The sequence below is a fragment of the Phocoena phocoena genome, chromosome 5 (genome assembly GCF_963924675.1).
Source record: "Phocoena phocoena chromosome 5, mPhoPho1.1, whole genome shotgun sequence".
NCBI classification, from domain to species: domain Eukaryota; kingdom Metazoa; phylum Chordata; class Mammalia; order Artiodactyla; family Phocoenidae; genus Phocoena; species Phocoena phocoena.
In genome coordinates, this window is record NC_089223.1 from 66,220,997 (window position 1) to 66,238,353 (window position 17,357).

Below are 17,357 nucleotides of genomic sequence, written 5' to 3' on the forward strand. Positions count from 1 at the left end.
GCTGCCCAGCTACCACTGAACCAGAAACTTAATCATTAAAGAGTCATCTCACTTCCTCTTAGATTCTGTCTTTCTTCTCCTCTTTTAAAATGCAGAATCCTCCTGGAAGAGTTCGGCCATCAGTCATTCATTTCTTAGAGGAGGAATGGCTCATTCACTGGTGCTAGGAAGAAGCCAGTGAGTTCTGAGTACTTGGTAGAGAAAGGGAGGGGCAAAGTCAGAGAAAGGAAAGGAGAGACCACTCAAGTCAAGTTGGCTGCCTTCACGATTGTGCCTGTGTGTCTCCAGTCTGGCATTTAGGCATCTTCTGGAGTTTGTCCAAACTTCCCTTCTGGAGCAGAGAGTGTTCCAGACTTGCTTCTGAATAAGATGGCCCAGCCTCCTGAGATTATGGTCGGGGGTTGCCACCCAGCTCACGGGCTTCTGCAGGCAGGTGGTGCATGTGAGGAATGGTGCTTTGTTACTGAGTAGAATTTTTGTGTTGCTGGTCACTTTCCTAAGGGGGCTTGAGGCCTTGGACAGTGCATCGCCCTTTCCTTCTTACTTCCTGTCAAGTGATACAAAATGTTTTGAAATAATACTTAAGATAATTGTTGTGGTTTTCACAGGCAACTTCTAAGCTGGCCTCTTTTACCCATGCCTGCACTGCACTTTTTTTTTTTTTTAACATCTTTATTGGAGTATAATTGCTTTACAAGGGTGTGTTAGTTTCTGCTTTATAACAAAGTGAATCAGCTATAGGTATACATATATCCCCAAATCCCTTTCCTCTTGCATCTCCCTCCCACTCTGCCCTGCATTTTTCTGTCTCCTCCCCATTCAGTAGTCTTTGCTTTGCACTATGGATCCTGGAATTCAAATTCTCTCACAGGCTTTGAAGTGCAGTGTCCCATTCTCCATTAAGATAGCTAAAATTTATATTTTCATCTTCTCATGTATCCCCTAATCTGTCAAAATGTAACTCCTTTCCTGGAGTCAACAAAATGACATCATTTTCAGTTGCCTGTTAAGAGCTGTTAAATTGTTTCTTAGCCAGATTAAAAAGCAAGCAAGCAAGGAAGAAAAAAATGGATTTTTAGATAATGTGTACATTCTATGGGATATTTTGTTGGTAAGAACAGAAGTTATCAAGAGCTCAAGCAAAGAGTGGACACGTTGACTTGGCGCTGATTGGAGGAGTGTGAATATTCTTATACAGGCTTCAGAAAGCCCAGCATTGACCTGTTTTTATTATTTTTATTGGCTCCCTTGATGATAGACAAACTGGCCTAACCTGGGGCCAACAGAACCAGCAGGAAATTTAGGTCACGGATAGTTGCATTTTAAAAACTCTGGTTTTTTTAGATACTGCTCAATCATTGTGATTGATTGATGATAACATGGCAGAGAGGGCTCTTAAATCATTAAAGGTGGCCAGATAAAGACAAATGGCTGGAGATTTTGTTAGATACACGGTCCCCAACTCCCTGTGGTATTCTGTTCTGCTCTCTGAAGAAGTAGCTTGTCCCTCGTTTCATGCAACTTATGGCCCAGCTGGCCTGTGTACAGAAAAGGGCCTCTTAAACTTGGCAGTTCTATTTGAAAGCACAGCGTAACATCATTTCCCAAGAGATGGGGAAAAAACATTACAAAAAAAGTTTCTATCCCCCCTAAAACATGTGTGTTTTAAAATGAACAGCCTTTAAAAGTTGTTCTTTCCATCTTTCTCTGAAATCAAGGCCCTAGCCTTTACCCATAGCTGAAGGTAAGTACAGTCAAATTAGATAATTTGATAACTCCTGTAAGCTTCTTATATTTTCCTGCTCTTGCTTTGGGTAAATGCTAATTTGTAATAAGAACTCTAAGTAGATAGCTCTGTTCTTCCCAGGATGCAGGAAATGTGGCCCGGTATAATGGCATTTTAAAAAGTTTTTATTGAAGTAAAATATAATACTGTAGAAAAGTACAACTCAATGAATTTTTCCTAACTGAAAACATCTGTGTCATCAGCACCCAGGTCAAGAAATACAATATGACCAGCAACCCTGGAAGCCCTGCTTTTTCTTCCTCCCTGTTACTCCCTCCTTTCAAGGGGTAGGAACTTCTAAAAACATAGATAGTTTTCCCTGGCTTTTGTATTTTACATAAATGGAATTGTATAATATGTTCTTTGTTATGGATTCTTTCATTCAACATTTTATTTGTGCGATTCATCCATATTGTTGTTTTATGAAATTGGAGGTCATTCTCACTGCTGTGTACTATTTCATTGTGTGATTCTACTACAGGTTTTCTCTCATGGGCATTTTCAGTGGGAGAGAAAGTTTGTAGAATCTGTCTTTACTTCCGCTGAGGATTTCACCATTTCCCAGTGCCAGGGAATCGTTTGCTCCACAGACACAGAATGCCAGCAAGTTCCAAGTGCCCCTTAGAGGGATAAATTTTAGGAAACACTTTCATACTTTGAGATCAGCCTCATTGTGCTACCTTACGTCTGCTTATTCTATTGTCTTCTGATACATTCTTCCAACTTTCTTGTCTATGACATTATTTTGCTCTCTCCAGAATCCTGCCATTCATTTTGGTCCCTTTCTGCCTGTCCTGAGCTCAGACACCCATCCCCCTTTCTGGAATATTTGTATCTGTCCTATTCATACATTTCACTCCAATTCTGCCTTCTCTGTTATCTCCTTTGAAACACCTCTTCCTACTCAGAACCTCTTCAAAAACCTTGAAATAATTCTAGACTCTTCTGTTTCTCTCATACTTCATATTCAATCCATCAGTACACTGTGCAGACTTTAGCTTCAAAATATTTCCACATTCAACCAATTCACACCAACTCCAATGTGCCTATCTCAGTCTAAGCCCCATTTTTTCTTGCTTGGATTATTGAGATTGTTTTCACCTGTCTCTCTGCTTCCCTTGCCTCTCTAAAGTCTGTTGTTCTCTTCACCACAACCTGGGTGATAGCCTTTTAAAACATAGACCATACCATTGCTCTGTTCAAAATCCCTTTCATCTCAGAAGAAAAGCAGAGGTTCTAACAATGGGCTCTGTGGCCCTGAATGATCTTTGCCCTTCTCTGTCTTGTGTTTTACCCTCTTCCTACTTCTCTTGCTAAGGGAACTGAGCCTGTTCAACTTCCACACCGTTGATCTATGCGACCCTATTCCTGCTGCTTCTCATCTGAAGCCCATGCCGTGGTCCCAATCTACCATCTTTAAATTAGCTGCTCCTGGAGACCATTTCCACCCTCTTTGATGACTTCAGGATTTGATTCCTTTTTGTTCATATCTCTTCAGCATGTCCCATCCTTTTTTTTACATAGTTGTAGATATACATAGAAAATTATGCTGTTTGTAAAGCACACACTGGGTTGACAGCTACACAGGACTGGAGGCCACTGGCCCAGTGGCACTGGCTGCCCTGAGCCCCAGCCAGCTGTCCCTTAGGCTTAGGCATGTAGGGTAAACATGGCATGGAAACACCCTGAATGAGAAATTCTGCCTTAACGTTTGTGACTGGAAGTACATAACCCTCCACCAGAGATTTTTAACCTTGCATGAGGTTCTGGAGCCAGTCATCTACCTTACCTGGGGACTCTAAAGAGCTGCAAGTCAGTAGATCGCCTCTGACACGCTAAGTTGGTCTACTGCTGTTTGCTGAGTTCCCTTGGTGATTTGTCCCAGTCAGAATCCTAGCATCATAGCCTGTCTCAAGGCTCTGGATTCCCCTTCCCCACAAACTCTGATTTCCCTCTGACTGGGAAGCACTGGAAAGGAAATGTGAAGTGGATCAGATGTAGGTTTTGGAGAAGGACAGTCTTAAGTTGGATCCCAGCTCAACTATTCACCAGCTGATGCCCTTGACAAGTCACCTTTCTCAACCTCAGTTTCTTCCTCTGAAATAATAATGCCCAATGTTACAGGGTGATCAGGAGGATTAGATGAAATAATCATAATTATATCCTTGTAAATGTTCATTTCTCTTTTTCTGATGTCAACTACTTCATTGTAGAGATGAGTATACTTTTGAGCTACGTTCAAAGGACTGAGCTGGAGACACCATTAGGAGTAAGATGTGGTTCTTGCCATCAAGAATTTTTCAGTCTTAGAAGGGGGGTAGACATTTAATGAATAAACAGTGTAATGAATAAACAACTAAATTCAGGGTGATAAGAGCCATGGTAGAGGGAAGTAGAGTCTTTTCAGGGATCACAAAGTAGGCACACTTAACACACAGGGAAAGTCGGGGGAGATAAAGTTTTAGTTGAATTGTGAGACCAGGTGGAAGGGAGGGAAAAACATTCTAGGCAGGGATGTAAGCATGTACAAAAGCACAGAGGCAAATGCAAGTAGTTCAGCAAAACTGAAATGTAGCCTGTAAGGAAATGATTCATGCTGGATGAGGCTGAGCGGCTAATTAGGGCCACAAAGCTAAAATAAATGCATGTGTCCTATAAAAGCTTTATCTTGAAGACAGTGGAAACCATGAAATAACTTTAAGGAGATCAAATTTTTGGTTCAGAATGAGATAAATCGTGACTAGAGATAATAGTAGTTGCAACCTAGGCGGTAGAGGAAGGCATATATAAAATCATTAGGACTTGGTGGCTGATTTGATGTGCCAGGGACGAGGGAAAGCTGTGATAGACTCCAAGTTTCTGTCTTGTTCAATTGGAAGAATGATAGTATCACACAACAGTATGGTATACAGACTGCAGAACTGACAGTGGGGTAAAAATCTTCATATCAGTTTTAGACATGTTGAATTATATTTGCAGATGAGATATATTCAATACAAGTAGAGATGTCCAATACGCAGTTGACTGTATGGGCAGCAAGCAAAGGAGAGAAATTTGGCTGGAGATGTAGATTTATGAGTTATATTACTTAGTATTCAGATTAAGGTGAGAATCCACAAATACAGTGACTCAAACAAGATGGTTTATTTCCCATACACACTGCAGTCTAGAAGTTGTTGAGCGATCCAGTCCAGATGCCACTCAGAATGTGGTCCACTGGCCAGCAGCACTGGTATCACCTGACAGCTTATTAGGCATACAGAATATTCAGGCCCTATCCCCAAACCTAGTTAATTAGCATCTGCATTTAACAAGAGCCCCAGGTAATCCACATGCACATTAAATTTTGAGAAGCTCTGATTTAAAGGACCTATGTGGCATGAGAAGGGGAAAAGACAGTAGAAAATAATGAGCTTTCTTTTTAGGATGTGACATCCTTAAATCAGTAAATATTAGTATTTACTATAGTAGAAATTAAAACTGAGAATAGTTTAAAATATTTATTTATCAATTCCTTTAAAAATAATAACAAGCCGGGCTTCCCTGGTGGCGCAGTGGTTGAGAGTGCACCTGCCGATGCAGGGGACGCGGGTTCGTGCCCCGGTCCGGGAAGATCCCACATGCCGCGGAGCGGCTGGGCCTGTGAGCCATGGCCGCTGAGCCTGCGTGTCCGGAGCCTGTGCTCCACAGCGGGAGAGGCCACAACAGTGAGAGGCCCGCGTACCGCTAAAAAATAAAAATAAAAAAAAAATAACAAGCCTGTTACAAGCTAACATAAATAATATATTTTATGAAGAAGAACTGTATTTCCAAAACAAACAAACAGAAAAGTGAGAATGGCATTGGTTTATATTTTTGCAAATCTCTTTAATGTCTCCCTGAAGAGAAAACAGCTGGGTTCTTGTGTTTGCCTCCTCATTCAATATGCTGCCATATGTTGTTTCAGTTGAAGTAATATTTGAAGAAAATCCAGCCTCATGCAGATACATAGTTGGAAAAGGGAGGAATATTTTGATCGCCTTTTCATGTTTGCAGACATTGTGTTTTGATACCATACCTTGACTCTACAAGTAGTAGTTTCTTAAAGGTAATTTGTAATGTGGAATTGGAAAGCGTATCAATGAGCTTTCTGTACTCTTTTACATTAAAATCCACTTGTCTATCCTGCATTTTGCATGGATCTTTTGCCTATGCCTGATTTCCTTACATCATGCATGGGTCATTTGGACAACATTGGCTCACTGAGGTATGCAGGTCTTCCTCCAAACGTTGACACATTTCATTGTGCAATTCAAAGAAAAAATCACATATTTAATGTTGCCGTAGATGTCATCAGAAACGTCTTTAAGTATAGAGAATCTGGCAGTGGCAGATACAAGTTTTCCAAAATCTGAATTTTAATTTAAAAGCCAGAATTTTATCCTTGGCAATAAACATGTAAGTTGTTTTCCTGGAAGAAACAGGCTCACTTTGTTCATTTTTGAGAAAATGTTTGCCAAATACCCAAGTTTTAATTATAATTTCTCTATCTGAAATTTTTTCAAGTAACAATGATATTGCATGAGAGGAACAATTCAGTTTATGACTCAAATACTTGCACAAGTTCTTTTCCTCAAAATAACCATTGTACTTTAGTATATAGCAGAAGCACTTTATGCATAGTTCCTATTTTGTTACACAGAATATTAAAGAGACATTTATTTAAGCTTTGAGATTTTGTAAGATTAATAATTTTCACTGCTTCATCGAGAGCACTCTTAAGTGAAACTGGCTTTTTAGAAAATCCCAACTGTGAGTACATAACTCAGTGCTCAAAAATGCAATGTTATCACAGTTTGGAGCCTCTCTCCTTGATCTGTGTTAAGGTACCAGCACTTTTACCCACCATTATTTTTGTACTATTAGTGCAAATGTCAACAAGGCAAAGAATACTTTAGTATTTTTTGTTCTTTTTCTTTTCTTTCTTTCTTTCTTTTTTTTGAGCAGAGAAAGGTTTATTGCAGGGCCAAGCAAGGAGAACGGGTGGCTTGTGCTCAAAACCCCTGAACTCCCTGATGGTTTGGGGGGAAAAGGTTTTATAGGCAAAGTTGGGGATGAGGGCTGCAGGGTGTGTGACTTTCTTCTGATTGGTTGGTGGGGTGGTAGGTAGCAGGGTGGTGCTCCAGGAATCTTGTGCTCAGCCTGAAGTTACCATCCTCCACCTGGGCAGAGGCCTTAGTTCTGCAGAAGAGTTCAAAGATATTGTTATGTATATTCCTTGAGGAGGAACCAGGACCCTTACCCAAGGCTGCACTGTTGTTTGTTGACTGCTTCTCCCTTGTTTCTGTATTCCTTCCCTTCCCTAATTAGTAATTCTTTGAACCTGCCCTTTGGAACTCAGGGAAGGTCAAGGAGGCTGAATGAAGCATATTTCCTACAAACAAGAAACGGGGGATGTGGAAAGAATTTGTACCCGAGGGACCTCCTGCTCAGTTGTGATCCCCCCTTTTCTTTGATAGTCCTCAATCTTGAGGAGAACAGGTGTTGGAAGCCTTAATATTTTTATAAAAATAGTTTTGACCTTATGGACCTCTTGAAAAGGTCTCTGGGATCTCAATTCTGTGGCTCACACTTTGAAACTCACTGTCCTATATGATTATCCTGGGCCTGTTAAATATTGGCTTATGCAATTGCATGATTTTGGACTAATTCTAGGCAAATTTAAGTAGCCAATTAGGGAGCAAATTATTAAGTAGCAAATTTTAAATGTGGTGTGTCTCTGTGCCTTCCTTTTCTGTGACAACCCTGAAGGCACTCACTGGCTCCCTAGTGACACGGATGGAATACGTACCACCCAGGAACCAATTCTTGCTTGCTCTCGCTTGTTTGTTTAGTCATTGGGCAGGTATTTATGGAGCCCTACTTTTTACCAGGTTCTCTGACTGGGCTATGGGCCTAATGCAGAGCTTCACATGCCCCATCTCACATAAACCACTTGCATCAATTTTCTATTGCTGCTGTAACAAATCACCACAAACTTAGTGGCTTAGAACAACAGAAATTTACTACATTGTAATTGTGTAGCTCAGAAGTTCCACATTGGTCTCACTGGACTAAAATGAAGGTGACGGCAGCACTGCATTCCTTTCTGGAGGCTCTAAGGGGACATCTGTTTCTTTGCCTTTTCCAGCTTCTAGAGGCCCCCTGCATTCCTTGGGTCATGTCTCCCTTCCTCCATCTTTAAAACATACACTGTGCTTCTCTCTGACCTTTCATCATTGCATCTCTCTCTGACCACAACCAGGAAAGGTTCTCTACTTTAAGGACCCATGTGACTAGATTGGGCCCACCCAGATGATGCAGGATAATCTCCCCATCTCAAGTTCTGTAACTTTAATCACATCTGCAAAGTTCTTTTGGTCATATAATATAACATGTTTATGGTTCTGGGGACAAGAGTGTAGGTCTCTTTGAGGGGGTGTTATTCTGCCTACCACACACTTAGTAAGTGTGCATTAAATAGTTGTTGAAGGAAGGAATGAAGGATCCTATCCCATCACTCATTTCTCAGAGCTTTGCTCCTCCCTGATATTAGATGTTGATTGTTTAAGACTCAGTTGAGGTACCACCTCTTCGAGGATTTAGGTGTTGCTCTGCTCTATTTCCAAAGTAAATGAATACCTCTACTAAAGCACTTATTTACTGCATCATCATGACTGTTTGTTCCTATCCCCACTCTCCTGTAAGTTCCCTGAATCTTGTGTCTGGCACGTAGTATGTGCCCAATAAATATTTGTTGATGAATGCATGAGAGCAGCAATTAATTATCTTTATACCCACCAAGTTACACTTTTGCATTTTCCCTGGGGCATATAAAGCCCATTCCCCAAAGAAGCAGAGTGGCTTTAGTTATGGGAATTTAAGGCCTTGTGGCAAGTATTAATGCAAGAATGGCAAAGGCCATTAACACAAGTGATATTTGGGGCAGAAGGGCCTTAGGCACTCCCTGGCAGCATCCCTTGAGCCCGCACCCGCTAACTGAGCGGAAGCTTGGAGGAATTGTAGAGATGGGTTCTCTGCAGAGCAGCACTTTGGAGTGGCTTAGAGTTCCCCTAAGCGTCTGCAGGCTCTGCATTCCAGAGGAACAGGTGTGGAGCCGCAGGCCTGCTCTGCAGCCACACTGCATATGGCCCCTTTGCACCTCATGCCTGCAGAGGTCGCCAGCACAGAGACTGACTCTGACTTTGCAGAGGTGTCTTAATTCAGCCCCAAAGTTGGCTTTTCTAAACATAACATGCATTTTACAGAGGGCCTTTTGTATGGAGTTACTGGGGATTCATTCAAAAATAACAGAAGCCCCAGTCTGCAGAATTAAAAAAAAAAAAAAAGTTTTTGTCATTCCAGACACAGCTCCAGTCTTCCACCTCCTACTAGTAAGCCCATTTATATCAAAATGAATGAGAAATTTAATCCCTGGTACTTTATAAAGAAGCCATTTTTTTTCCTTTGGTTGTGGTTTACTCTGTGTGTACTTTTTTAATGGCAGTGTTTAATAATGTTTATATTGCCTTTAACCTTTGACTAACTCTGCAGTTAAGTTCCAAGATGTGGTTACACATCCAGTATTTGTAGGCTGCTCCTGCCTCCTTTGAGACTGCTAACTTCTTATTCCTGGAAGGTATTTCATTCTCTTACCAAGCGTCTTAATCACTTCTGCTGGGTAAGAAGGGAGTCAGTGGGGTAGTAGGCAATAGTAGTAGTAGTAGTTGTGTAGTATTGGGTTGGTCAAAAAGTGCCTTCGGTTTTTAAGTAAAAATAAAAGACTCATTTTCACTAAGAACTTTATTCAACAATGTATTCACCCTTTTGTTCCACGACCTTCTGCTATTTTTCAGGCAACTTCCTAATTCCATCTTCCCAAAACTTTTTATCTTTTTGAGCAAAGAACTGTTCCAGGTGCCTTTTACAGTCTCCCAGTTAATTGAATTTTTTTCCATTAAGAGAATTTTGTAAAGACCTAAATAAATGGAAATCCAAAGGTTCAATGTCTGGCGAACACGGTGGAAGAATCAGAACTTCCCAGACAAGCTGTAACAGTTTTTGCCTGGTCATCAAAGAAACATGAGGTCTTGCGTTATCCTGACGGAAGATTATGAGTTTTCTCTTGACTAATTCTGGACGCTTTTCACTGAGTGCTGCTTTCAGTTGGTCTAATTGGGAGCAGTACTTGTTGGAATTATTTGTTTGGTTTTCCGGAAGGAGCTCATAATAGAGGACTCCCTTCCAATCCCACCATATACACAACATCACTTTCTTTGGATGAAGACCAGCCTTTGGTGTGGTTGGTGGTGGTTCATTTCACTTGCCTCACGATCTCTTCCATTCCACATTATTGTACGGTATCCACTTTTCATCACCTGTCATAATTTGTTTTAAAAATGGAACGTTTTTGTTATGTTTAAGTAGAGAATCTCATGCGGAAATAGGGTCAAGAAGGTTTCCTGCGCTGAACTTACGTGGAACCCAAACATCAAGGCAATTAACATAACCAAGCTGGTGCAAATGATTTTCAACGCTTGATTTGGATATTTAGAGTATGTCGGCTATCTCCCGTGTGGTCTAATGTTGATTGTTTTCAATTAATGTCTTGATTTGATCGCTATCAACTTCAACTGGTCTACCCGACTGTGGAGCATTGTCCACCGAGAAATCTCCAGCACAAAACTTTGCAAACCACTTTTGACACGTTCGATCAGTCACAGCACCATCTCTATATGCTGCACAAATCTTTTTTTGTATTTCAGTTGTGTTTTTACCTTTCCTGAAATAATAAAGCGTAATGTGCCGAAAATGTTGCTTTTTTCTTCCATCTTCAATATCAAAATGGCTATACAAAAGTTCACCAAATTTGATGTCTTTTTAAAATATGGGCTGATATGACAGCTGTCACATACAGTCTAACCAAATTGTTTCGAATGAAGTTAAAGACAACTAAGTGCTACTAGAGCCATCTTGTGGAAAAAACCAAACGAACCTTTTGGCCAACCCAATAGTAATAGTTAGTAGTTATCAGGGACTATGTGCCAGGCACTGTGCTTTGTGACTCCTATTATTAAATCTTTAGAATAACCTTATGAAACAAGAACTATTATTGTGTATCCTCAAATGTAAGGGAAAATACTTTCCTTAAAATTAACCCTCAGAAAAGAGGGCCTCCCCTTATGTTTGAGTCCTTACAAAGACTGTCCCATTGTGGGATTACTCTATTTTAAACCACAAAGTAGTTTAAGCAATCGTCCCAGTATTATGAAAATGCCTGTGGCGGGCTTCCCTGGTGGTGCAGTGGTTGAGAGTCCGCCTGCCGATGCAGGGGACACGGGTTCGTGCCCCGATCTGGGAAGAACCCACATGCCGCGGAGCACCTGGGCTGGTGAGCCATGGCCGCTGAGCTTGCGCATCCGGAGCCTGTGCTCCGCAACGAGAGAGGCCACAACAGTGAGAGGCCCGCGTACCACAAAAAAAAAAAAGAAAGAAAGAAAATGCCTGTGGCTTGGGACTGCTTGATATGCAGGCCTTTGTGATACTCTTTCCATTTTATATAGATGAGAAAACTGAGACTTACCCAAGGTCATACAGCTAATAAGTGGTACAGCCAGAATTCAAACCCAGGCATAAAATCTTACTCCCATCTCCTCATTTTTAATCCACCTCAGATTCTTTCTTTTACCTTTAAAAAAGTTTCAGTCTAGGAAGTTTCATCCAGGATGTTTTCTTTCCTTCTTGTTGAGGTTTCATTCTAAGAGCAGAGAAGATCAGAAGATGGGTATGCATCCAGTCTGGAGTCATGCTTTTATGGATAGCACTAGGAAGGTCTAGTTCACCTTCTAAGCCAAGGTGTCATGGGATTCTCTCTGCTTCATCATTTCCAGATCACCCTGCTTCCCTTTGCTTTGATGGGAAGTTCATTGCTTCCTGAGTCAGTCTCTTACCTTGGCTCTGGTTGTAGGAGTTCTTCCTCATACTGAGCTGAAATCATTTGTCTTGGAATTTTCAGTCTGACAGAAAAGAGATCAAAATGTACGTGGCTTTGTCTCTTACTGTCTTCCCTTCCTCCCCTCCCCTTCTTCTTCCCTTTCCAATAAATGTTTTATTTTAGAATAGCTTTAGATTTATAGAAAACTTGCCAAGATAATAGAGAACTTCTGTATACCCCTCACCCTACTGTTAAAATCTTACACTATTGTGTATCCTCAATCATTTGTCAAAACTAAGAAACCAACATGGTACATTATTATTAATTATAAACTCCAGACTTCAGTCTGATTTCACTAGTTTTTCTCTAATGTCCTTTGTCTGTTCCAGGATCCCATCCAGGATATCACATTACATTTAGTCATTATGTTTCCGTAGTCTCATCTGGTGTGTGATAGTTTTTCATTTTTTCCTTATTTTTCATGACCTTGACCGTTTTGAGGGAGTGCTGGTCAGGCATTTTGTAGAATGTCCCTCAATTAGGATTTATCTGATGTTTTTGTCATGGGGTTATGGGCTTGGGAGAAGAATACTGCAAAAGTAAAGTGCCATTCTCATCACATCATATTTGGGACAGGTGATATCAATGTGACTTATCACTGGTGATGTTAACCTTGATCCTCTGACTAAGTCACTCCTCCCTCCCCTTTCCATACACAGTTTTTTAAAAGCAAGTCACCATGTTCAGCTCACACTTAAGATGTGGGGCGATTAAGTTCTGTCTCCAGGAGGAGAAGTATCTTATGTAGGTAGGTTATTTGTTTTTTTTTATTTGTGGTACACAGGCCTCTCACTGTTGTGGCCTCTCCCATTGTGGGAATGGGCTCCAGACGCTCAGGCTCAGCGGCCATGGCTCACAGGCCCAGCCGCTCCGCGGCATGTGAGATCTTCCCGGACCGGGGCACGAACCCGTGTCCCCTGCATTGGCAGGCAGACGCTCAACCACTGCGCCACCAGGGAAGCCCCTAGGTAGGTTATTTGGAATTCTTCTGTTAAGGAATATTTCTCTTCTCCTACATTAATTAATGCAACCACTTATTCATTACCAGTGTGGAATGATGCATATTTATTTTATACTTTGGGTTATAATCCATTACTACTACTACTTTACTTATTCTCTTGTGCAAATCATTCCAGCTTTGACCACTGGGAGATCTCCCAGTTGTCTCTTGTGTCGTTTTTTTTTTTTTTTGCGGTACGTGGGCCTCTCACTGTTGTGGCCTCTCCCGTTGCGGAGCACAGGCTCCGGACGCGCAGGCTCAGCGGCCATGGCTCACGGGCCCAGCCGCTCCGCGGCATGTGGGATCTTCCCAGACTGGGGCACGAACCCGTGTCCCCTGCATCGGCAGGCGGACTCTCAACTACTGTGCCACCAGGGAAGCCCTCTTGTGTCGTTTTGACATACCCCCATTTGTTTGTTTTCTAAGGACTTCCTTACTTTCTGGCACTACAAGATATTCCAGGTTCTTCTTGTATTTTCCCCCCCCATCCCTAGAATCAGCCATTTCTCCAAGGATCTCTGGTTCCTATTATTGGAGAATGATATTAGAAACTAAGATCTGACCACTGGAGTGCTCATTGCTACTGGGATGTAACTACTTCTACATCTTCTCAGTGGACAGAGTTAGGAAATACGTGAATGTATATCAGCCCATGTTACACACATATCTACGATATTTCTGCATCTACATTTCTTTCTATAGGAAGGCTTTTCTTTTTCAAGTATTTATTGTTATATTTTGCTGTGTAGCGAACAGCGAGATTCACTGCCTTCTACCACCAATGGTAATTTTTTAAGGTAGGGGGAGAAGAAAGTAAAAATGGAGATCTTAGCATAACTATGACTTAAGAACTCAGTCACCCTCTAGTCCGATCATGTAATTTTAGAGATGAAGACATCCTAAGAAGTTTACTGAGATCCAAAGAGGTTAAAATACTAGCTAGTGGAACAGTCAAGATTGGAATGTGGCTTTTTGAAACGGAATCTCTTTATTTCCACAAAATCTAATGCCTCTTTAAGACTAATCAGTATTCTTGGCTTTGTATTCAGCTCAGTTATTAACTTCTTCGGATGCATTAAGCAGATTAAAGTGTAATTTTAGAAATTGGTGTGCAGAGGTACGAGCTAGCCAATGGAAGTCCGCTGCAGTGTCACTGAGGAGGGATTTTGCTCTCCAGTGACAGATCAACAACTTGAAAATGATGCTCTGATGGCCAGATGTTAGTGAGTGAATCTTCTTAAATGACTATGATGATTACCCTGCCCTGTTTTACTTTTTATAACTATCGCAAAAAAATATATATTTTTGCTCTGGGGAGAGAATCACAGGGTTCCTATAGGACAGATACTTGATGTATACAGCTGCTTTTTAGAAATGGGATGTAAAGCAATGGAAGAATCTGTTTAATGTCATCCAAGGAGTTGGTGATAGGGTAAAAAATAAAAAGCGAAAGCTGCAGCCCCCATGGCCCTTCTTTTAACAGGCCAGCCACACAGCTCCTTTCTTTTAAATTGCTTTCGGGCAGCTTTTAAAGTAAAGAACAAACACTTGAAAATTCCTCCCAAGAGACTCCTGAGGCTACAGGACAGTCCTAGGATGCCTTCAAACCTTTCAGCCATTTCCTTTGAGAAGTGGGTATGTTTATACTTGATAAACCATGTCTTGTCACCACATAACAGTTAAAATCTCCATTCTGTTCTTTTCCATTTGTACTTTAGTCATTCCATTTTAGTTTTGTTTGGTACATTGTGAACATCCAGGATTTTTAGTTGAAATAAATGGTAACAGCTGTTTCCCATGTACCAAAAAATGTAATTATGAACCTTAACCTTGAGATGATATGTCCAGATTTTCCCAGGTGTGGAAATGACTTGAAAAGCTCATTTTGGGTAGTCGTCCCAATACAGAACCACAATCAGCTGCTTGCCATCAACTTCATTCAGAGAGAGAGAGTTTCTATAGGTCTTTCTTTGTTCCAATGCTCCCTTCTTAACACGGCTTTTCCTCTTTAAAATAGTGCAGGGACTTCCCTGGTGACGCAATGGTTAAGAATCCGCCTGCCAATGCAGGGGACATGGGTTCAATCCCTGGTCCGGGAAGATCCCACATGCCGCAGAGCAACAAAGCCCCCGCGCCACGACTACTAAGCCTGTGTTCTAGAGCCCACGAGCCACAACTACTGAGCCCGCGGCCACAACTACTGAAGCCTGTGTGCCTTAGAGCCAGCGTGCCACAACTACTGAGCCCATGTGCTGCAACTACTGAAGCCCATGTACCTAGAGCCTGTGCTCCGCAACAAGAGAAGCCACTGCAATGAGAAGCCCGCGCACCGCAAGGAAGAGTAGCGCCCGCTCACCACAACTAGAGAAAGCCCACGTGCAGCAACGAAGACCCAACGCAGCCAAAAATAGATAAATAAACAAACAAACAAATAAATAAATAAAAGACTATGGTCTAAAAAAATTAAAAAATATAATAGTGCATATTTACTGACATAAACACACCCTTAAGTCCCGTCTTTCATTCCTGCTTTATTTTTCTCAGTAGCTCTTACCACCATTTAAAATACTATATATTTTACTTCCTTAGGTTTAAGTTGTCTGTTTTCCCCCATTAGAATGTAAGCTTTGTGATAGCAGAGGATTTGTTTCGTTCACTGCTGTCTTCCCCAGACCCAGGGTAGTACCTGGAACATAGTAGATGCTCAGTGAATGCTTCTGAATGAATAACGTGAAAGTTGTAACTCGTGATCATTTGGCCCCTGATTTTAATATAAATACAAATAGTTGCGTTTTATTTTACAGGGTTATTTTAGATTATAAGTAGAATTAAATCACATTGTTTAAAATGGGGATTTATCTATTCACCAAAAACCTCAGAATTTGTACTAGAAATGTGCATAGTGCATTGGAAGTTATGCAGCTAACTCAGTAATGCAATGCTGTTATCACATGAAAGGAATTTTGAAATTCTCTGCTAAATATCACTCAGGAAATTGGTGGAATATCTAAAAGCACATTTTTTTTAAACTTTAAATGTGAATTATCTTCAGACTAACCCAAAGATATCCTGAAATGTCATTACCCAGTTTGACCAGATTTAGCAGAAATGACTTTTCATTGTTATAAAAAGAAAATCTATTCTGACTAATATTTGCCACCTTAAAGAATATTAAAAGAATATGCTATAAAATCTAAAGTAATTCCTCTGAAGGAATGTCAGCATATAGGTGCTAGCATGTTTTAATTTTTAATCATATTATGTTACAAATATTTTTATTTAAAATTTCTAGCATCTGAACTACGTACATTTTTAGTTTTAAAACACATGGCTCTTATTTCTTTAAGCAATATGTAAGATAATAGAAAAGGGTATGCAACTTGACCAGCCATTTTATGAACTAGATCTTTCAAAACAACAGCTCTAATGCCAAATTGCCTGCAGTATTCTCTCCAGGACAAGAAACATACAAATAAAAAGCAATCTAGTCAGTGAACATCACAGACTTGTTTGCAAGCTATCTTTGGGCTGATGTAGTGCATAAATTACGTCTGTACAAGACTGACATATGTGCCTATTCCCCCCTTTTATTTCAGAGCATTGGGGAGTCGACAATGTCTGTTGTGTTAAATCAGCTGCTTCCCATGATTAAGCCTTCGAACCAGAGGACTAATGATGACTACAGCCCCGAAGAGCTGCTGGTCCTCCTGGTATATATTTATTCTGTCAGTGGAGAGTTCTCAGTGGACAAAGACCTGGGTGAAGGTGAAGAAAAAGTGAAGAAAGCGTTGGCTCAAGTCTTTTGTGAGGAGTCTGAATTGTCACCTTTGCTGCAAAAAATCACAGGTGAGTGTATAACAAAAATAGAGGACATAAACATCACTGATACCGAAAACAGATTTAAAAATAAAGGCATTTGGAAATAGGATGTAACCATCTTCATTGGAGTTGTTCCGAATTTCATGAGGCCTGATGAATGCTAGCCAGCCTTTCGGATTAGAGGTTTTTGTTGTAGGTTTTTTTTTTTATTCCAGTTGTGGTAGGGAAATGGCCTTCTAGTTGCTTGTCAGTATTCATATTCTTAGAGCCTAAGCCTTGTTAAAATAGCAGAATACTCACAGGGTGTAATATCTTTAAGGAAAAATAAAATGATGTGCATCCATCCTATTCAAAGGATTTCTGTTGACATATTCTCTTTGAGATTGTCATTTCAAACTTAAAAACAAAAACAAAAAACCTGTTTCCCTAAGATGTTGTAAAGTGTTATAGGATGAAAATTGCCATTTTCAAGAACAGTTTCATATTTTGACTTCTCATATTTCATCTTGAATCTGAATTAATTGGTACTATCCAAAATAATCCCCAAACATCCCAGTAAAGAAGGCTGTTGATTTGGGGGAAGTACCTAATTAAATATCCTAAAATCTAACCATTTTCACTTCTAGTAAGAACTGTGGTATAACTTACGGAGATATTCATTTGTGTTGTTTCATATCAAATTCAATATGCTTTATATTTTGTGTAAAGCTTATTGCTAGTAGTGTGGATTGAGCCTGGGC

At 40.6% G+C, this 17,357-nt stretch overlaps 1 protein-coding gene across 1 annotated transcript in view; it reads left to right on the top strand.

Moving 5' to 3' along the window:
• SCFD2 (sec1 family domain containing 2) overlaps positions 1 to 17,357 on the top strand; it is a 391,932-nt gene that overhangs the window by 150,386 nt on the left and 224,189 nt on the right. The window contains exon 5 of the mRNA XM_065878015.1: positions 16,395 to 16,644. Coding sequence (XP_065734087.1) covers positions 16,395 to 16,644 — 250 coding nt within the window. The remainder of the gene's footprint in view (positions 1 to 16,394; positions 16,645 to 17,357) is intronic.